This window comes from Gekko japonicus, unplaced genomic scaffold, assembly GCF_001447785.1.
Source record: "Gekko japonicus isolate JY-2015 unplaced genomic scaffold, Gekko_japonicus_V1.1 scaffold1579, whole genome shotgun sequence".
In the NCBI taxonomy this organism is placed as follows: Eukaryota; Metazoa; Chordata; class Lepidosauria; order Squamata; family Gekkonidae; genus Gekko; species Gekko japonicus.
In genome coordinates, this window is record NW_015161443.1 from 92,389 (window position 1) to 114,370 (window position 21,982).

Below are 21,982 nucleotides of genomic sequence, written 5' to 3' on the forward strand. Positions count from 1 at the left end.
CAGATGCATGCCTATTGCACAAGGGGTCATGATGACCGAACTTCACATGCTTTGAAGCCTATGACAACCATGGCACTTGGCTTGCCAGACTGCAGGTGGTGGCTAGAGATCTCCAGATGACAGAGATCAGTAGGTGATAGTGATGGAGGGAATGGCTGCCTTGGACGGTAGACTCTACGTAGGACATTGTAACCTTCTGAGGTCCCCAGAATTTCCCATCACAGAGCTGGCTACCCTGCATGGCACGTGGCAAATTAATGCACTTCAGAAAACATCAGTAGCTGAAACAATGCTATAAATAAGAATAGAGAATCCAACAAAGCCTGAACGGAATTTAAAATTGGTCTCTGACACACGCTATGCTGCATTAAATTTGTCTACAAGTGTTACTAGAGAACTTATAAAAGTAAAGGTAAAGGTTCCCTTGCTCGAAAGCCAGTCGAATCCGACTCTAGGGTTGCGGTGCTCATCTCTGTTTCAAAGCCGAAGAGCCAGCGCTGTCCAAAGACATTTCCGTGGTTATGTGGCCGGCATGACTAAACACCAAGGTGCACGGAACACTGTTACCTTCCGACTGAAGTGGTACCTATTTATCTACTTGCAATTTCTTGCTTTAGAACTGCTAGGTTGGCAGGAGCTGGAACCAGAGTCGGGAGCTCACTCCATCATGTGGCACACTCAGGTCTCGAACTGCTGAACTATTGACTTTCCACAGCCTGCAGTTCAGCGTCTTAACCACTTGAGCCACCGCAGCTCCTAGAGAGCTTATAAGGTGTACTTAAAGTTAGCTTTGAAAACACCCTTGGGCATAGTTATTAAAGTAAATTAACCATAAATTTTATATTTAAAACGCAGCCAATAAAAGAACCTCCTGTTTCCCCCTGATCACAAGAGGTTTCTGCAAATAAAAAGGCTGCTCATTGCTTTGCCTGGTGTCTTCAGGAAGGGAGGTCTAAAGCTGGTAGAGCAGTGGACAGGAAGGTCTCATTATTGTGTGCTCTGGCCATTCCAGTTCGGCAGAGGGAGTCAAATGATGAGCAGTGGGAGGATAAAGCAGAAAAGATCCTGGATGCAAAGTCATAGATTCTTTGGATTATGAACAGTACCAAACTTGTTTGTCAAAATAAAGTATGCAAATAGGTCTGGCTCAGTGGCAGAACATCTGCTTTGCATGCAAAAGGTCCCAGGTTCAATCCCCACCATCTCCCATCAAAAAGAAGCTGGGAGAAGGTATTGGGAGAGACCTCCATGTGAGCTGCTGCCAGTTACTTAACTTTGCTAGGCTACTGGTCTCATTCAGTACCGGGCAGCTTCATGTGATCACACATTTACAATGTTTAATTTCTTCTGTTGTCCAAAATCGGGGGAAGGGGGTGTTTGTTTGTTGAAGAACAGGAGTAGGGTTGCCAGCTTCCAGGTGGGGCCTGGAGACCTCTGGCTTTTACAACTGATCTCCAGCTGACAGAGATCAGCTCCCCTGGACCAAATGGCTGCTTTGAAGGGTGGACTCTGTGGCATTGGACCCTGCTGAGGCCCCTCCCCTCCCCAGACCCTGCCCTCTTCTGGATCCACCCCCAAAGTCTCCAGGTATTTTCCAGACCACACCTGGCAACCCTAAACAGGAGGTATCCTTGACTGGGGACAGGGGACAGAATGGATGTGGAGCTCTGTAGCAAAGAGAAAAGGGCGAGAAACAATCAAGGGCAACACAATTCTTCCCTTCAATGGCTGTGATCACACTGGCGGCTTGGCGCGATATGGTGCCACCTCTAATCGAACCGGGTTAAAGTGTAATGGGATATATCAGCCACACAGCACACCCTGCTGTGGGTTACCCACAGAGACATCCCGTGGTAAAGCATCCACATTATTGTGGCGCCTCAGCCACGGAGCGAGCTGCAAAATCCGTTCACACTGCCAAATCCGTTCTGCGCGCGCTCCCCCGTGTTCAGACATCCGGCCATGCGCAAGAAATGTTCGGGGAAACAAAAACACCATTTCGGAGGTGGCGGCTTTTTAACCCAGCTCCAAGTCATCCTCTGACGGGGTGAGTATGCCTGGGGAATGCCTGACAGATGTGGCTGTGTGATTGTGTCCATTTAATCCGTTTGTAAAATGTGGTGGCTCAAGTGGTTAAGACGCTGAACTGCAGGCTGTGGAAGGTGAGTAGTTCAGTAGTTCAAGACCCGGGTGCCGCATGACGGAGTGAGCTCCCGTCTCTAGTTCCAGCTCCTGCCAACCTAGCAGTTCAAGAGCAAGAAATTGCAAGTAGATAAATAGGGACCACTTCGGTGGGAAGGTGACAGTGTTCCGTGCGCCTTGGTGTTTAGTCATGCCGGCCACATAACCACGGAAACGTCTTCGGACAGCGCTGGCTCTTCGGCTTTGAAACGGAGATGAGCACCGCAACGCTAGAGTCGGATTCGACTGGCTTTCGAGCAAGGGAACCTTTACCTTCACCATTAAAATGTGCCTATATCGGGCCAAACTGCCAGTCTGAACACAACCAATGACTGGCATCTGGGGACCACAGATTCCACAGCAGACCAGTTTGCCATTTGTCATCCACGTGAAAATGTGGGGAAACTGAAGCCAATTATGGCATCTTGGTGCATGTCCTTCTGCATTTAGAAACGTAATTCAATGTTTTTTTAAAAAAATGGTACATACTGAGACACCCAGTAGATAAGCTCAAACCCATCTGTCATAAAAATGTCTTTCGCAGCACTCTTCCTAGGTATTTCTAAGAAGTAAAGTCCTTGCCAAATACAAGGTCTAGAAACATTCATTCAAAAATACAACAACTGAGATTCTCAGAATCTCTGCATTTTGTTTCAGATGCTGTGTCTAGTTGTGGTTGATCGTGACTATCAAGAATTATAACATGCCAATCCCAATGTTCACAGTAGTACACCAAATTTATTAACATCATCCCTTGTATTTAATGGACAGTTCATCAGATACGTTCCAGACTTATCAACTGTAGGATTACCTGACTGCATCATTATTTTACTGACAGAACGGCTCTCCCACACAGGATCTAGTATCTGTAGGCTAATGGGGGTAGGTCTGCTGTTGACATTCTGCAAAGGGAGGATGCAGATTAATACCCCTGCCTACTTGATCAGAAAGCCTCTCAGAATACATCCTCCCAAGGAAAACAGCCTCCTTGTTCATTTGCATGGATTAAGTGGAAAAGGTTTATGATGAAACTGGCCCAGTTGCAAAACGGTGCTAAACATGTTCAGTCGCTAAACATGTTCAGTCGCACAGTCGAGTCCGACTCTTCGCGACCGCATGGACCAGATCACATAATGATTGTGTCCCCATTTTATCACGTGATCTGGTGTGATAAAATGGGGACACAATCATTATTACAGCAGTGTTTAAGGTACTGGCTTTAAATGCTGTATGAATTGGAATTTGGGTGACATTGGTGGTTAAGTTGCAATGTGAACCCTAATGGTTGTGTGAGTGTATATGAGTATGGTTGTGTGAGTGTATATGAGTATGCTTGTAGATCACCGAATGATTGCACCTTAATTTCGTTGTACTATGTACAATGACAATAAAGTATATTATTATTATTATTATTACAAAGACCTGATTTCCTTTTTATGTTGTAAAAAGTGGCTAAGTGGCTAAGTGCAAGCCTTACATACACAAGGTCCTAGGTTCATCCCCAGACCCCTTCAGTTATTTATTTTTATTTTATTTAACCTTAGACTTGGTATACCGCCCTAACCCTGGAGGGTCTCTGGGCGGTTCACATAGTGCGTATTTAATCACACTGAGACCTAACTAGGGCCACACATATTTCTGGGGCGGGGACAGCCTACCGGCACCCAGGTGGTGGATCTTCTTATTGTTTCTGGGTCGGCTCGGCGTCTTCTTTCGGCAGGCTCTGAAGTTCTTTTCCCTGGCGGCAGTCTCCGGTGGCTTCCTGGGCGGCCGAGGCAGGACCACGCAAGCGCACGCTTCATGCTTGCTTCCAGCGTCGGCTCTGTCCAGGAGGCTCTGCCGCGCCCCGCTTGCACTCCGTCGCTCGCTTTCCCGGTCTCTGCCTTTAGACGTCATCAGCCGCACACGTTCTTCTTTTGCTGGCCACCAGGGGTTGCTCGACCGCGTCCACAATCACTGCTTCGCCGCCGCTGATGATTCTCACTCTGCTGCCGTCTCTCGCTCTCTCTCTGCTGCCGTCTGCGCCATTCTCGCTCCGCCGCCACACACCACACACCATTTAAGGAGGGTGCCCCCTACCCATCTAAGGGCAGGTACCCATTTCTCTACTCGCTATTTTTTAGGTGTTATTTTTGCTTTCGAGCCGCTGGGTGGGCGGGAGCTGGGACTAAGGGTCGGGAGCTCACTCCGACCACGGTGGTTCTCGAACAGCCAAAATGGCTGTTCATAGATGTTATTACAGCAGGCGTTTTACCGCCTGCACCACCGCAGAGGGAAGGTCAGGAAAGACCACTCACACTCCCAGTCAGAACGGACACTCTTTGAGGCCGCCTTGCACTGAATCAGAGCATCAGTCCCTCAAGATCAGAATTGTCTACTCAGATTGGCCGTGTGGCTCTCCAGGATCTCAGGTGGAGGACTTTTGCATCACCTACACCTGATTCTTTTCTGAAGGTGCTGAGGATTGAATCTTGGAAATTCTGCACACCAAGCAGATACTCTACCACTGAGCTGCTGCCAGACAGGTAAATAGTCTATGTACATACATACATACATAGACTTTTATTGGCATAACACAGCAGCAACAAACCTTAGATTGTGGGGAAAGGGCACTCTGTGCATGCGCAGAGGGGGTGCTGCTAGTTATTATTGCAGGAGTTTGCATTTCTATCTAATCTGTCTGATTTTCAAGGCAAGAGTTGTTCAGAGGTCTATGTAAAGCAGATTTGTCTGTTTATACATCTCTTGTACTTTGTACTCTTTTCTAAGACAGTGGGGACTATTCCACAACCCCCACATATAGATCTATATTTCTTTGCGCCTAACTACGCTTACGAAATCTGCTTTTATGGAGACAAGAGAGTCTAAGAAAAGGTCTACAGCACAAACTTCAGCTCTCATTAAATCCCCTTCCTTTCTTTTGAATACAATGCCAGGTGTAAGAGTTCAGGGTCTGTAGAGAAAGGCTAACATAACAAGGTATGGCTTAAAACAACTTTAATGTAAGCAGCAACTAAACCATTTTGTACAGCCGTCTCTAAGCCTTGTTCTGGAATTAAGGTCATGTGGTTTCAGAGCAAATCCACCAATTCCTTAAAACTGTAAAATATAAGGGAATGCCTTTGAAGTGTAGATACTATCGCTCCAGCTGGTACACCTTGCAATTTTGTTTGCTCCCATGTGCACCCAACCCTACTGAACTCAGCCACCGGATGATTCAGCCGCTCACCACATGCCCTGAACCTCCTACACCTGCGCTTACATCTTTGCCCACAATGCAAATTAAACCCACTTTGTTACTCAGTCTTTCCTGCTCTTCTTTGCATGGTGTGCTGTGGGAAGATCTCCGTCCCTCCATCTAGACCACACTCATCTCTGCCATTCCCCCTCTAGCTCTCAGAGGCCCTATCGAGCTAGTTTTGGGTCTCTGAGGCTAGGGAGGGGGCACCTGCCATGTCCCCGGCAGCTCAGCCCGACAGAGGCCTGGGGCTTCCACGTTTCTCCATACCTTCCAAAATCCTACTGGTGAAAAAAGGGATGCCATAGTTTTACAAATAGACAATGGCATCTCTTTCTTTTTCCTTCCAAAAATTTGTAACACACACACCAAGAAGCACAATGCCCCAACTCCTCCTTCCACTGCAGTTTGTCAAAGGCACTGATTGGCCTGCTGTGTTCATCTACAAGAGTCTTGTATGCAGTAGCTTCTGGAACAAGGGTGTGTGCTAAGACCAGCTTCAACTTTGGGGGTGTGTGGTTGGACTCCTGCAGGGCTGGCTCCAGTTTTTGATGGGCTCTGGGCAGAGAGTGAGGTTGCCAGGCATCTCCACTTGCTTCCTCAACCGCACTGGGAGGTAGGGCTGCCAACTTTTAGGGTTCCCAACTCTAAGCCCCAGGGTGCAGACTGGGGAGGGGTTTTTGGGAGAGGGCAGGGGCCCCATCAGGGTATAATGCCACATATCCACCCTCCAGACTGGCCATTTTATCCAGGTGAATTGATCTTGGTAGCCTGGAGATCAATTGTAGGAGTGGGAGTTCCCCAGGTGCCACCTGGAGATTGGCAACCCTAGGAGGCTGAAAATGTCCCAGTATGACGACTGCTCTACAGAGGACAGAGATCAGTTCTCCTAGAGAAAATGGCTGCTTTGGAGGGTGGGTGAGGAACAGCTAGAAAGATAGACAACTGAGTTTCAGGACCTGGTGAACAGGAAGGTAATATATAGCCCTGGAGCCAGGGTTGCCAGCTCTGGGTATGGAAATTCCTGGAGATTCTGGGGGCAGAGCCTGGGGAGTTCATGGTTTGGGGAGGACCTTAGCATGGTGTAATGCCACAGAACCCACCTTCCAAAGCAGCCATTTCCTCCAGGGGAACTGGTCTCTGTAACCTGGAGATCAGTTATAATTCTGGGAGATCTCCAGCTACCGCCTAGAGGTTGGCAGTCCTATCTGGAGCTGAACAGTCCAGTGTTGTTGGGAAAGGGGGAAAACCCTGAATATCAGGCCATGACTGTCTGCATTACAGACTGAGGTTTCAGCTGAGGGCATACTGACATTAGAAATGCATAGTGGTTCCCTCGTTTTTCAATAGCATGAAGCCTTACTGGCAAGCCCAATCTCAGAACTAACTAGAGAGAGTAAAGGTAAAGGTAAAGGTAAAGGTTCCCTTGCTCGAAAGCCACCGCAGCTCCACAACTAGAGAGAAGTAGGTTAAAAAAACAATTAAGGAAGTAGGATCTCATCAGCCTGATGTTCAAAATAATCGGGGCTCGCAGCAACAGGAAAGACACATCGCTGCATATTTTCAAAGACATGGTACAAAACAAAGACCAGGCCTTCGGGTTTCAAAAGTGACCCGGTTCGGCTTCCCGTTTGCATTTTGCAGTGATACCAGCTAGGGAGTAGGGTGCCCTCCTTAACCACACTGCAGTAGCTCCTGTAGGTGTAGGTGTGCCTTGAACAGCAATTATATCTGCCATTTCTGGTGGTCAGAAAACTTCACAACTGGAGAAGTGCTTAAACCAGTCCGGTGAAATAATACATTCATAAGAAGAACCTGTGGGGAGGATTTTATATGGTAGAGACAGGCACAGCAACTCTCCACCAGTGCTTGATGTCACGTCCAGGAAAAAACCCAGAAGTGATGTCATGACATCAGGGTCAACATTCTAGAATTTACTCCAAGGCCCTTTCTTAGAGTTGCCAGCCTCCACATGAGGCATGGAGACCTCCTGCTTTTACGACTGATCTCCAGACGGAGAATGGCTGCGTTGAAGGGTGGACTCTATGGCATTGTACCATGCTGAGGCCTCTCCCCTCCCCTCTCCAAACCCCGCCCTCTCCTGGATCCATCCCAAAGTCTCCAGGTATCTTCCAACCCAGAACTGGCAACCCTACCCTTTCTGCGCTCTCTTTTTAATCCACGTTCACCACAGTGTCCTCCAAACAATTCTGCACTAAAATTGAGTTCAACCTTCTTTTTATCCCGGGGTTTCCCCCCATTCCGCATTATATTACCTCCCTTCAGTGGCCAGCCCAGTTTCAGCCTGCTGTTGCCCTGGGTTATTTGGATGCTGTTTTGCCACGGACTTAAATCGCCTCGATTCGAATATTGAGAAAATCCAGAGTGGCAGGCAAATGCAGGAAAGACCTAAATTGTAATCACTTCTGGTTTCTCTGGAAATGATGTTGCTCCCCACATTTCCTTCTGTTTCCCTCTTGTCAGCTTTTGGAGCACCAGTAGGGAAAAGAGGGAACAGTTACTCCCAGAAGGTTTCCTTCTATAGTGGGAGAACTGGACCCTTACATGGCATTGTTGTTGTTCAGTCGCACAGTCGAGTCCGACTCTTTGCGACCCCATGGACCAGATCCCGCCAGGCCCTCCTGTCTTCCGCCGTCCTCTGAAGTTGGCTCAACTTCATGTTCGTTGCATCTATGACACTGTCTAACCATCTCATCCTTTGCCGTCCCCATCTTCTTTGACCTTCAATCTTTCCCAGCATCAGGGTCTTCTCCAGTGAGACGGGCATACTGGAGCCAATAACAAAATGTTGGGAAACATGGAGGATAGGTCTATCAGTGGCTACTAGCCATGGTGAATAAAGGGAACCTCCACATTCAGAGGCAGTCAGCCCCTGAACCCAGTGCCAGTGTCCTGGTGTTAGACCTCCAGAGAAACTGGTTGGCCACTGTGTGAGACAGGAAATTGGACTAGACGGACCGCTGGTCTGATCCAGCAGGGCTCTTCTTATGTCCTTATTCCAGTTATTTTGCAGGATTGTGTCATATTTGTTAGATACCATAAGAAATCTTCTCCAAGACTGAAATGAAACGAATGGATAAATTAAAATATTTGTTTTACTACATGATTAGAATAACACCTGATTTTAAAAGAAAATGTGAATGAATGAGGTGTCATTAGCCACCTGCAGGCTTTCTTTTAAAAAATTGAGGTTTATTATAGGACCTTCATGTACAGTAGCTGAAAGCTGGAGGAGCAAAAAACGTAACGAGAAATCTTTTTGGAGAATGCTTAGCGATGCCAACCCCAGGTGGGGCCTGGAGATCTTCCAGTATTATACTTGATCTCCAAACGACAGAGATCAGTTCACATGGAGAAAATAGCTGCTTTGGAAGGTACACTCTATGTAGGACATTATACCCTGCTAAGGTCCTTCCCCTCCCCTCCCCAAACCCCATCCTCCCCAGTCTCCACCCCCAAATCTTCAGGAATCCCCTAACCCAGAGTTGGCAACCCCAACTGAATGCACTATAGCAGGCATGTCCAGGGGTCATTTTGTAGAAAAAGAGGTGCCGGAGCTCATTAGCATAACTTATTAGCATAACTTATTTGCATATGCCACACCCCGTGACATCACTGGAAGTGTGTCAGAAGGCAACACCCACCGCTCAGGCTCCACTGGACTGTTTTGGATTGCTAGCTATTGGGGGGGGGGGTGCAGATCTGTCCTCGCAGAGGAGGGAAAGCTTGTACCTGAATAAAACTTGGTCTTAAAGATGTCACTGGACTGTTTTGGACTGGGGGGCCGGGGGGAGTTCTGCAACTTACCTGTCTGCTTCTTTCTCTGACTGAGGGCTGCTGGGAGCAGGGGGTGGGGCTTGTTGCATGTGCCCGCCCCCTGGGCTCTTTATTGCTGGAGCTCCGTTCCTGTGCGCTCCTGCAGGAAATGACCCCTGGTTGTTGAAGATTTTCTGGGCTGTATGGCCATGGTCTTGGCATTGTGGTACCTGACACTTTGACACAGAAAGTACTCCATCTTTCTGTGTTATACCTCTGAGGATGCCAGTCACAGCTGCTGGTGAAATGTCAGGTACCAGAATGCCAAGACCACAGCCATACAGCCTGGAAAATCTACAACAACTAATGCTACTAGGTCACCTGAGAAGAAGAAGGAGGAGGAGGAGGACGAGGACGAGGAGGACGAGGAGGACGAGGTTGGATTTATACCCTGCCCTTCACTCGGAGTCTCAGAGCAGCTTACAAACTCCTTTCCCTTCCCCTCCCCACAACAGACACCCTGTGAGGTATGTGGGGCTGCTGAAAAAGATGGGTAGCCAGACCAAACTGCTACAAGGTGAGCTCCAGTGGCTCAGTTAGCCACTTTGGTGGTGAAGTTATCCACTTTAGTGGTGCAATTAGCCACTTTGAGCTGCCCCTGGGGTCATCACCCCGAGCATTTCCAAGAAGGATAGTTATCTAAACTGATTTGCCACTCAGCCAGCTTCAGTAGAGGATGGGTAGATGGGTGAATGGCCACCAGGCAGGAACGACGATTTCATGGACCGGGATAGCACCTATACTGCTGCCAAGGGAGATGGTTAGCTAAAACTACGGGCTGCAGGGCAACTCTGGAGGTGCTCTGGGCAGGGTGATTAGGCAGACCAACCTGCTGCTGGGCTAGCTCCCCTGGTGTTGCAAGAGGAGGTGATTAGCCATGGATTCCTCCTGCCCCTGGCTCTACCTGGATGCCACCCTCTAAGCCAGTTTGGTGTAGTGGTTAAGTGTGTGGACTCTAATCTGGGAGAACTGGGTTTGATTCCCCACTCCTCCACTTGCACCTGGCTGGATGACCTTGGGCAAGCGATAGTTCTGATAAGAGTTGTTCTTGAAAAAAAGAGCAGTTTCTGTCAAGAGCTCTCTCAGCCCCACCTACCTCACAGGGTGTCTGTTGTGGGGAGGGGAAGGGAAAGAAGTTTGTAAGCTGCTCTGAGACACCTTTGGGTAATGAAGGGTGGGGTATAAATCCAATCTCCTCTTCCTTCTCCTCTAAGCTGAGTTAGTGTGAGGTAGCTCACAGTTTTTTAGCCTCTGGCTTACACATTTTTGTCTTAGCTCAGGAAGGATGGCTCCAGAGCAAACCAATTTATGCAGTAGCCAAACTGCTCACTCACAACATTAATGCCAGTAGCTCACAAAGTAGAATTTTTGCTCCCAAGACTCCACAGCTTAGAGGGAGTATTGCTTGGCACCCCTTGCACTTCTAGGGAGACTAGTTAGTCCAACTGAGCTACCTCCAGGTCAGACCCCCTGGCACAGTTAAGGGATTGCCGGGTTAAAGTAAGCAGCCACAGGACAGGTTCTTTTGACGCTATTCTGGAGAGGTATTACTTGTAACAAGATGTCACCAGGCCAGCTCCCCTGGTGCTGCAAGGAAACATGCTGCATCCAGCCCAGTTCTTCTGGTGCTGCTAAAGTGGGTGGTTAGTTTGCCTGAGCCATTGCTCATCTTCTGCAGCTCTTGTGCTGTGCTGGGACTTTTTCCTGACTCCAGCACTTGCTTGGCAATTCAAGAATACCTGTCTTTCCACTCCATGGGTGGCAACATATGCATCTCTACCCGACCTCCTCCCTGGCACCCCCAGATGCCACCAAAGATGCAGCCAGGACAGGCTGCTCTCCTGATACTGCCAAGGATGGGGAAGGAGGGTAGTGACTCAGGCTGAACTCTCACAGGGCCAGTTCCCAGGGTGCTGTTAAGAAGAACGGTTTGCATGGCCAACTGCCACCAGGAGTTCCACTGAAACTCACCATTTGCTTAGGAAAAGGGGAAGAGGCCCCACTATTGAGGTACTGGCTAGAACATTGGAGGGGTGTTGGGGGGCAGGACAAGTGTGAGGAAGGAGGAATTCTCAGGTCCGGTCCATCTGGATGTTAGTTTCAACCAGAGGTCTCAGTGTGCTGCTAATATGCGGATGGTGAGTTTAAAGAAAAACATTCCTCATCCAGGATTCCTGATGCGTCTTCATTTCTGATGTCTCCAGTGAGAAGGGTGAACTCCTGTCACGGATCTTGAAATCCGAAGAATTTCAAAATACCCTGGAGGTGGGAGCAATTGTCCAGTGGACGGGTCCAGCTCCCAGGGGGTACAAAGCAGTTGACGTTCTCAATCCGAGCTGCCACTGGGCCCCCTCCCTGGTGGTGCAAAGCGGGCGAGTTGGTCAGCCTGAGCTGCCACTGTGCCCCTTTGCTGGTGGTGCAAACAAGTAAGTCAGTCAGTCTGAGCTGAAACTGGGCCCTCTCCCTGGTGGTGTGAAGCAGGTGAGTCAGTGAGTCCAAGCTGCCACTAGGCTCTGTCGCTGGTGGTGCAAAGCAGGTGAGTTACTTAGTCCAAGCTGGCACTGTGCTCTCTCCCCGGCTGAGCAAAGCAGGCGAGTCAGTCAGTCTGAACTGCCACTGCGCCCCTCGCTGGTGAGGCAAGGCGGGTGAGTGAGTCAGTCAGAGCTGCCACTGGGCCCCCTCCCTGGTGGCGCAAAGCAGGAGAGTCAGTCAGTCTGCACCACCAGGGTGGCGGCTCAGTGGCAGCTCAGACTGACTAACTTGCCTGCTTTGCACGACCAGCAAGGAGGTGCAGTGGTAGCTCAGACGGACTAACTCTCCCACTTTGCACCACCAGGGAGGGGGCCCAGTGGCAGCTCTGACTGACTAACTCGCTTGCTTTGCACCACCAGGGAGGGGGTGCAGTGTTACTTGGTCTGAACTCCCACTGGCAGGTGAGTCAGTCAGTCCGAGCTGCCACTGGGCCTTCTCCCTGTCTGAGCTTCCACTGAGCTCCCACCGTGCTGCTGCAAAGCTGGTGAGTCATTCAATCTGCACCACCAGGGAGCGGCCCCAGTGGCAGCACAAGACTATCCTTGCTGTTCTAATTGCTCTTGATCAGGGGTCATTTCGTAGAAAAAGAGGTGCAGGAGCTCATTAGTGTTAGATCGCTGCTAACAAAGGACCAGAGAGTGATTTCAGCAAGTGATTCAGCTTTATTGAAGTAACGAACAAGCACTTGAACGCATTCATAACCAGAACAACTTAACATTGGGAGCTAGGCTCCTTTTAAACATTACCGGGCTAATATAGCCACGCCTATTTACATTAAACAACCAATGAGGTTGTGCGGATAAGGACCAATGAGTGTTTTTCCCACTCATGGAATTAGTCCTGCCGTGATTGGTCACTGTTCAGGAACAACCAATAGTGTGTGAGCACTGAAGGAGCCTTGGCTGGCTCGAAGCTTAACAAGGGAGGTGAATGAGGCGATTCATATAATACATTTCAATACATTACAATTAGCATAACTTATTAGCATCACTTATTTGCATATGCCACCCTCCCTGACATCACTGGAAGTGTGTCAGAAGGAAACACCCACCGCTCAGGCTCCACTGGACTGTTTTGGATTGCTAGCTATTGGGGAGGGGGGAACGTGCAGATCTGCCCTCACAGAGGAGGGAGAGCTTGTACCTGAATAAAAATTGGTCTTAAATGTGCCACTGGACTCTTTTGGATTGCTAGCTGTGGGGGGGAGGGGAATGCACAGATCTGCCCTCACAGAGGAGGGAGAGCTTGTACCTGAAGGTGGGCTGTGGGGGGGGGCTCTGCAACTTACCTGGCTGCTTCATGCTCCTTGTGGCCCAACTGAGGGCTGCTGGGAGCAGGGGCATGTTGCATGGGCCCGCCCCCTAGGCTCCTTACTGCCAAGAGCTCCACTCCTGTGCGCTCCCACAGGAAATGACCCCTGCTCTCAATGTTTCCTGATGCTGTGCCAACTCTTGTATTCCTGAAACAAAAAATGGGGAAGAAGTCCAATTAGCCATGTTAAAAGTGTGCTTGGACAGGAAAGCTTATACCTTGAAGAAAACTTTGTTGGTCTTAGAGGCAGGGCCATAGCCGGGATTTTTTGGTTTGTGGGGCAAATATTTTTCTAGTCGGGCACCCTTTATGCTTATACTTATACTTAAAAATAATTTAAAAAAAAGTCATTTATCACTAAAAAATGTTGCATGTTGGATTCTAAATGGTACTTTCCATCTATTACCCTTTCTTGATTTTTTGTATCTCTTTTTTCACACTCTTTTTCACAGGTTTTCTCTTCTCAGTTGCTTCCTATTTTTTCCTCCCCTTTTGGCTTTTCCAATTTCCAGCTCGTAATTATGCTCCAGTAATTATTCAGTCTCCTAATTCCGTTTCAGTCACAACAGTTACATTTTCCCTTTGCACTTCTCTGTCTTTATTAAAGCTTTGGACTATCTTTTCCTCTCCCCTCCTCAGAGGCACTTTCTCCAGCCTTCCTACTATCTGCCCCCCTTCATAGTCATACGCCCCTTCAGTTTCGTTGTGCCCCAAACTTCCAAGCAGCCTGTTCTTCTGGGCAGAGCACCACAATCTTCCCTGCTCCAGTTATCTTACCGGTCCTTTCTAGGCACCACATCCTCTTTCCATGCCTAGGCGGCCAACTGTATCAGTGGCACAGTCCTTTTTCCTGTCTGGGGCAGGCTTGGAAAGCAACTTCAATTAACAAGTTTCCTCTGATCAGGAACTGGGAGTGTCTTGCTCAGTGGTTGTAGCTCAACTTGAAACTATGGCCACTTCCACACTGTCAATTTCGTCACTCTTTTGTCCCTATTGATCCCCCCCCCGCTTTTCTACATGTGTTTTGCTCCCTCTGGGACTACTAGAGAGAGCAAAACATTTTTTGGGGGGGAGGACCCTGAAGCAATAGGGACAATCGAGTGACAAAAATGACAATGCGGAAGTGGCCTATGGCTCAGATTGTGAATGGGGAGGGAGAGAAGCTGAAGGGACAGCGGCTCGCCTTCAAGCACACAACCTGGAGGGAGCCACAGCCGACATTCCCCAGGTCCAGAACAGTTCTTGCAGCTGAGGACCTGATCACTTTACCCCCCCCAAAAAAAAAACCCAGCAAGAGAGAGGCAAAGGAGTCTCCGTAGAATGCAGCTGGGCCCTGCCGGCTCCTCATTCCCTGGGGAGAGGCGTGTGCACAAAGGGAAGACCCAACACGCCAGCCATTCCCGTAGGGAACAGGCAGGCCACTTGGAGATCAGGGAAAGTGTACGGCCGCCCCTCTCCCTTGCAGGAGGTGAGGGAGAGGGGTGACTCTTGGCTGCATACCTTCCTTGATCTCCATGCCGCAATTCGCCACTTGAAGATCAGGTGGGGGCAGCTGCCCCATTAGAAAAACAGCATTTAAGGGAAGCCAAATTGCGGCTTGGAGATCAGGGGATGTGTGCAGCCCCCCCCTCCGCTGCCAAGGACCACCATGGGTACCTGGAGAAAGATTCCACCTGCATCCCCCCCATAGGACCCTGATCCAAATCATGCATCTAATTTTGTAATTTTATATTTGTATACATATATATGTGCACCAGTATAGGATATACCTTGCATCTGATGAAGTGGGCTGCAGTTCAAAAACTTCATGTCAGGATAAATCCGTAGTAAGTCAATCAGTAAGAAATCTATTTAAGTTTACCCTTCTAGAGCCCCAATCACACGTGCCAGAAAACACGGGGGGAAAGTGTGGCTGTTTGCCCCAGAGCAAAGTAAAGCACGGCAGCCTGATCACACATCCCGTCTAGTTCCCGTGGTTAGGCCGTTAGGTGCCAATCACATGGCTATCCTGAAGCGGTGCAGTGCGATCACACTGGCAATTGCTAGGCGCCGCTTCCATGGCAAATGGGAATTCCCCCCCCTCACCGACGTTTGCGCATGTGCCATTGGGCGTTTGTGCGCATCCTGTGGAGACTTAAAAAAAAACCCCATCCAGTTTGCGATGGGACATGGACGGGTGCCAGATGCCACAGGATTCAAGCAGAAACGCGATCAGACACCCCCCTTGCCCCGCGGTTTCCGGAAACTAGTGGGCTTTCTGCAGTATTTTTTTACTCTGCATCTTCAGCGGGAAGCCACGGGTTAGCCACAGGTGCACTACGCTTCCCAGATGTTGTGGTGTGATCGCACACTGAAAATACGCCTGTCATTCGTGTCTTTAGCGCGGCAACTTCTCCGTGTGAACGAGGCCTACATCTACCTAATACAAAAGCAGGGGGAAATTGATTGTGTAGAGGTGCTGGAAGAGAAGTACTGGGATCACTGGGATTGATTTTGTTGACCTATTTTTTTTAAAGAAAACCTGTCATTTCTCAAACAACATGAAGCTTAATACCTACAGTAGCAAAGGAGCATTGACAAAGGGATATTAAATGTCACACCCATACAATCAGAACAACCCACAGGCTGAACAGTGTTTAAAATGTAATTGACTCTAATTAAGGAAGGGGGGAGTTCTAAGTTCTCTTGCGCACCTGTAACCACTAAGACAGATCAACATCACATTACCATGCATGTAAAGGGGTGTGTGGCATCCTTTTACTACTTTAATAGATCATGGGGAAATATTAACTCTCTCTTCTGTTCATAATATTAACAAGGGTTTACTGCTACAGTACTATTAAGTAAGTTCTGAGTCATTAGCAAAGGATGAGAAGGAGCAGAAATAGATGGGGGGAGGGAGAAAAATTAGAAGAGGTGGGGGTAGCAATGAAGGCAGATCATGAATGAAAGGGGGCAAAAGGAGAAAAGTGTGGAAAAGCAGAAAAGAAATTAAGAAAAGAAGAAAGGTTTTATTTTCTACAACACATCAACAGGCCTACCCTTTTGCAAGATCTGAATGAGCAAACGAAGCTATGGAGCTGGGTGGTAGGAAAGGAAGTGAAACAGCTTCACTGGCTCCCAGTCTGTTTCTGAGTTCAATTCAAGGTTCTGGTTATGACCTTTAAAGCCCTCACAACCTGGGACCAATGTTCCCTCTAAGGTGAGTTAGTGTGAGCTAGCTCACAGTTTTTTAGCCTTCAGCTCAGACATTTTTGTCTTAGCTCAGGAAGGAGGGCTCCAGAGCAGACTAATTTATGCAGAAGCCACATTAAAGCTCACAACTTTAATGCCAGTAGCTCACAAAGTAGATTTTTTGCTCACAAGACTCCAAAGCTTAGAGGGAACATTGCCTGGGACCCTCATATTTGAAGGGCTATCTCTTTCCATATATCTCTGTGCACCAACTATGTTAATCAGGAAGCCATCTGTTGGCTATCCCACCACTTACGGTGGTCTGTCTGGCACTGATGAGAGCCTGAACCTCTTCCACCATGGGTCCAGTTCTGTGGAATGGGCTCCCTGAAGAGGAGACAGGGGAACTCTCCCTGGGGATTTTCAGGAGGTGGTGTAGCTATATTATAAAGCAGCTTCATTGACGTGGTTAAGAGAATGGATTACCCTAGAAAACCCCAGGATTTTAGCACTGGAGGGACATGACTTAATGTTGGGATGGCATGCATTCGTATGGTATGGAAAAGCTGAGGTTCATAAATACTTTAAACAACACCTTGTTAGAAGAGCACTGCTAAAGGTATGGGAAGAAATGAAAACGCTTTTCTATACCAAAATACCAAAATGGGTTTCACCATTAGAAACATTCACTGACCCAAATCTATTTCAAAGAAGGGCATTGTTAAAATACAAGGATCTTCTGGATGTCAAAAATAAATTAAAATCATTAGAAGCTATTAAAAAACAGAAAGCTGACTTAAATTGGTGGGTAAGTGTACAAACAGAATCAAGATATACCAAAGATTTTAAAAACCCAGGTTTTTATTCAAAAACAATAGAAATTGAAAAAGTATTGTTATATACTGAGGGAAAAATGATCAAAGAACTGTACTTAATAATGTTGGAAAATAAAACACAAGATGAAATAATTAAAAACTGTATGGTTAAATGGGCACAAACCTTAGGTCATAATATTGATTTAGATCAATGGTTACGGGTATGGAAAACAAATGTAAAAATTACCAAAACAGTTTCATATAAAGAAAATATTTATAAAATATTTTATAGATGGTATATGACTCCAGATATTCTAGAAAAGTGTTACCCTGATCTATCAATTGATTGTTGGAAATGCAAAACGTCTGCTGGTACATTTTTCCATATGTAGTGGACTTGTGATAGAGTTAAAAAGTATTGGTCTTGGATCCACAAAATTTTACAAAAAATGTTAGAAGACTCTTGAGAGACCCTTGGACTGCAAGAAGATCAAATCAGTCAATCCTCAAAGAAATCAACCCTGACTGTTTCCTGGAAGGCCAGATAATGAAACTGAAGCTCAAATACTTTGGCCACCAAATGAGAAGGGAGCACTCACTGGAGAAGACCCTGATGCTGGGAAAGATTGAAGGTCAAAGAAGACGGGGACGGCAAAGGATGAGATGGTTAGACAGTGTCATCGATGCAACGAACATGAAATTGAGCCAACTTCGGAGGACGGCGGAAGACAGGAGGGCCTGGTGGGAGCTGGTCCATGGGGTTGCGAAGAGTCGGACTCGACTGTGCGACTGAACAACAACAACTTTAAATAAGACTGTCTTGTACATTTCATCTAGAAGCTTCTCTTTGATTTTCTTGGTGTAGTCATTCAGTGGTCATTTTTCTTCTTCAAATGCTTGCTTAACTTTCAGAAGACCTCTTACACCTAATTGTCTTGGTACGTAAAGATGATCAACATTACTTCTAGGGTGTGGTGAGTGAAGTATTGCCATTATCTTGTGAATTTTGCAATCTATTGCTTCTAATTCCTTATTTCTGCTTCTTCTTTTTATTAGCATTATTAGTTGAAACACGAGCACAACACTGACTTGTTTAAAGTGTCATATATTCAACCCATTTTAGTGAAATATTAACAGACTATATTACCTGAAAAAGTTTTGGGAACCTAGTTTTGTATTGCTTCTGTTAGGGACCTATGTGTCTCTCAAGCCATATTTCCCTTATTAGGAAGATGGCTATCACTGAAACTTTAATAAAACTCAAGGAAACCTGGTATCTTGTAGGATCCTGATGTCCAGGCTATCTTAGTCACTTAATAGCCAGCAGCAGGATTCTTTTATTAAGTTTACAGAAATGTATTGCCACAAAAGGCAGCATTAGGAAAACACCACATTGAGCTTTATAGTGCACATAAACAGGCTCATAAATGCAAGGACTCCTCATCACCCCCATGCAACCAAGCCCATCTTCTGGAGCAGATAAAAGAGCTGAGTTTCAAGACACAAATCCAGAGGTTTACTTTCCTGACACTTGCCTTCTTCTAGACTACCTGGTGCCTTCTCTCCATCAATGACTTGCTAAGATGTTTCTCCAAGTTGGCAATAAACCTCTGGGAGATAGAAGACAAGACTTCAGTTCAAGGACTGTGGCTGGCTTTGGAACCAGTGGAATTAGCAGTGAAAGATGCTTCAACCCCATGTTAAGGGGCTACAGAAGCCTCAGTGAAGGCAGGCTAAGTTTTGGAAGTGGGAGTCTTTACCATCTGTCTGAAGGTCGTAGAGGCAGCCAGCATATAAGTGGAGGCTTGTGCAAAGAATTTTGTGGCTTTGGAGCCGGACCTTATAGCTTTGGTGGAGAATTTGGTGGCTCTTTTGGTGGAGGACATGGAGACAGATTTGGTGGCAGATCTTTTAGCGGCCCTGGAATCCAGCCCATCCAAATATATGCAGCTTTCCTCCAGCCGTTCCATATTTATCTAGATCTACACTTGAAACAAGTGAAACATCAAGAAAAGGAACAGATCAAGCATCTCAACAACCAATTTGTATCCTTCATAGACAAGGTGAGATGTCAGGAAAGGAAGTCATGCCATCTGTGTATTTATTTCAATTCAATTTTTGGTACTGCATGCTTAAGCGGATATTTATCCACAGGACTTAAGAGCAATTTATGTATAATTTGTGTACTTCCTTTTTATTAAAACATGCCCAAAGAGGTTTCTCACAGAGATCACAGATTCCTGAAGCTAAAATGCAACAATCAAATGCCATAATAAAAATATATGATAACTAAAAATAAAACAGGAGTACAAAATTTAGCAACCAAGTGAATGTGTCACCAAAGTCCTATAGTGGAGTGTAGACATAAAAATGACACATAACATGCTATTCATAAAACGCTTGTTGGAAGAGGAATGGGTTGGATCCAGCTAGATTTTTCACTCAGTCACATCCCGTTCCCTTCTATACTGCCACCCCCACCACACATGGCTTTTCTTTGTGGAGGTCCCATGATTCTCAGCATAGCCTTTTTGAGTGGTCAAAGAGGATGCCTCCTCCTTTTTTTTACTAGCAAGCAGAAAAACTGGTTGAAGCTAACTCAAGGTCTTCACAAGTGGTCTAGAGATATAAAATGATGATGCTTAAGGAGCCTCTAGAGGGAGTTCTATAGCTGTGATGCAACCATACAGAATTTTGCACATATTGACTCCGATCCAGCAAGACAGAGCTGAAGGTGTAAACTGTCTTCCACATGCATTGCCTTTACACACCAGGGCGTGCATATCACACAAGGCATATTTGGGGTTACCCTTGAAGAGAGGTCAGAAGCTGCTGCTAGTGCAGAAGGCTGTAGCTAGACTGCTGGCCAGGGCTACCTATTGGGAGCGTGTGACCTCGATATCGCAGCAATTACACAATGTACGAATCCACTTCCGAGCCCAGTCAAGGTGTTGGTTTAGACTTTCAAAACTGGACATGGCTTGGGACCAGGTTATCTGAAGAACTATCTTCTTCCATATGTTTCTGCCTGGAAACTAAGATCACAAGGAGAGGCCCTCCTGACAGTCCCATCAATCAAAGAAGCTCATTTGCTGGGTACACAAGAGGGGACCTTTTCAGTGGCAGTTACACGCTTATGGAACAACCTCCCAGGGAGGTGTGCCTGGGCCCCTCACTTTCTATCTTCAGGAGACAATTGGAGATGGTTTTATTTAGGACTGAGTTTGGTTAAGTTTAGTGGCTGTTCTGAGTAGGGATTTTAAATTTTGGTTTTATGTTTTTAATGCCTTTCATTTTTTGTGTGTATTCTCTCTCTCTCTCTGTCTGTCTGTGTGTGTGTGTGTGTGTGAACGCTTGTGAGCCTGGAAGTCATAGTTGACTTCTGGTGACCCTTAATGGGGCTTGGACGTTTCAGAGAAGTGGCTTGCTGTTGCCTGCCTCTGCATCTCGACTCTGGTATTTGCTGGAGGTCTCCCTTCCAAGTACTCGCCAGGGTCGACCCTGCTTAGTTTCTGAGATCCGATGAGATCCGGCTTGCCTGGGCTATCCAGGTCAGGGCATGCTTCTCATTTGATGTGCTTTATGTTTGTGAAGCTCTGTGAGGAAGAAAGGCAGCTAATAAATGTTTTAAATCAACACATAGATACTGATCTGACTGGACGCACCTTTTAACGTGAATGGGGTTGCCCCTTTATATCCTAGGTTATGAGTTTTTATATAAATGTAATAAATTTATCTAAACTACTTGCTCATAATGGCAGCTCTCTCTAAGCCACAGGGCACAAATTAGTCACAAGTCCTAGTGTGGCACTCCAACCACTATACCGCCTGGGATAACTTTTCAGGAGCTTCAGAATGGGGTGCTTCTTTGTAGTGGATGGATGGTAGCATATCTCCTGCAATTGTGTTGGTACCACTTCGGTGGGAAGGTAACAGCGTTCCGTGCGCCTTGGTGTTTAGTCATGCCGGCCACATGACCACGGAAACGTCTTCAGACAGCGCTGGCTCTTCGGCTTTGAAACGGAAATGAGCACCGCAACCCTAGAGCTTTCGAGCAAGGGAACCTTTACCTTTTACCTTTTTTTTCATTCCCTTATGAATACAATTCATGGTACAGTCAGTCATTGTTTATCTGTGACTTTATTTACATGATGGATATGCTGGCCCACGCTTCTTTGTGAGTGTCGTGTGTGTCTGTGTGCTTGCAAGCTTGGAAGTTCTTGGTGACCCTACTGGGGGCTGGGATGTTTTTCAGAGAGGTGGCTTGATTAGCCTGCCTCTGCGTCCCACCTCTGGTATTCCTTGGAGGTTGCCCTTCCAAGTACTTGCCAGGGTCGGCACTGCTTAGCTTTCAAGATCTGATGAGATCGGGCTTGCCTGGGCTATCCAGGTCAGGGCAATGCTGGCCCGCACTTCTGATGTGCATCAAAACATTATATCACATCGGGAACTGGTCCTCTGAAACAGTTTGCCCCCAACTAGTGCCACAGACACAGATTCAAATTAATAATCTTGTAGGTTCATTTCCAAGTCAGCTGTTCAGAGATTCCCATGTGGTTCAAGGCAATGAAGGCTTATTTCAGCACACAGTCAGAAACTGGTTCAGGTTTGGTTCATTTGAATGGAGCCAGTGAATGGCAGTGCAATCCTAAACAGAGTTATACCCAGAGCTATTTTGAGTTCCAGCTGGCTCCAGAGTTGGCCACGCCCAGCAGGAACTCATTAGCATAGTAGGCCACACCCAACAGCAGAAACTCATTGGAATTGGCTACATTAGGGGTGTGTGGCCTAACAGGCAAAGAAGTTCCTGCTACAAGAAAAGCCCTGGGTTTTGACAACAAACAGGGTAAACAGAATAACAAGCAAAAGGTGGGTGTGGCTGGATGACGACACT

General features: G+C 47.1%; 1 protein-coding gene across 1 annotated transcript in view; it reads left to right on the top strand.

Moving 5' to 3' along the window:
* Positions 1-11,385: 11,385 nt before the first annotated feature.
* The window catches only part of LOC107125603 (keratin, type II cytoskeletal 4-like), a 61,592-nt gene continuing 50,995 nt past the window's right edge, over positions 11,386-21,982 (top strand). Inside the window, exon 1 of the mRNA XM_015429034.1 lies at positions 11,386-11,394. Within this exon, the coding sequence (XP_015284520.1) occupies positions 11,386-11,394 (9 nt within the window). The remainder of the gene's footprint in view (positions 11,395-21,982) is intronic.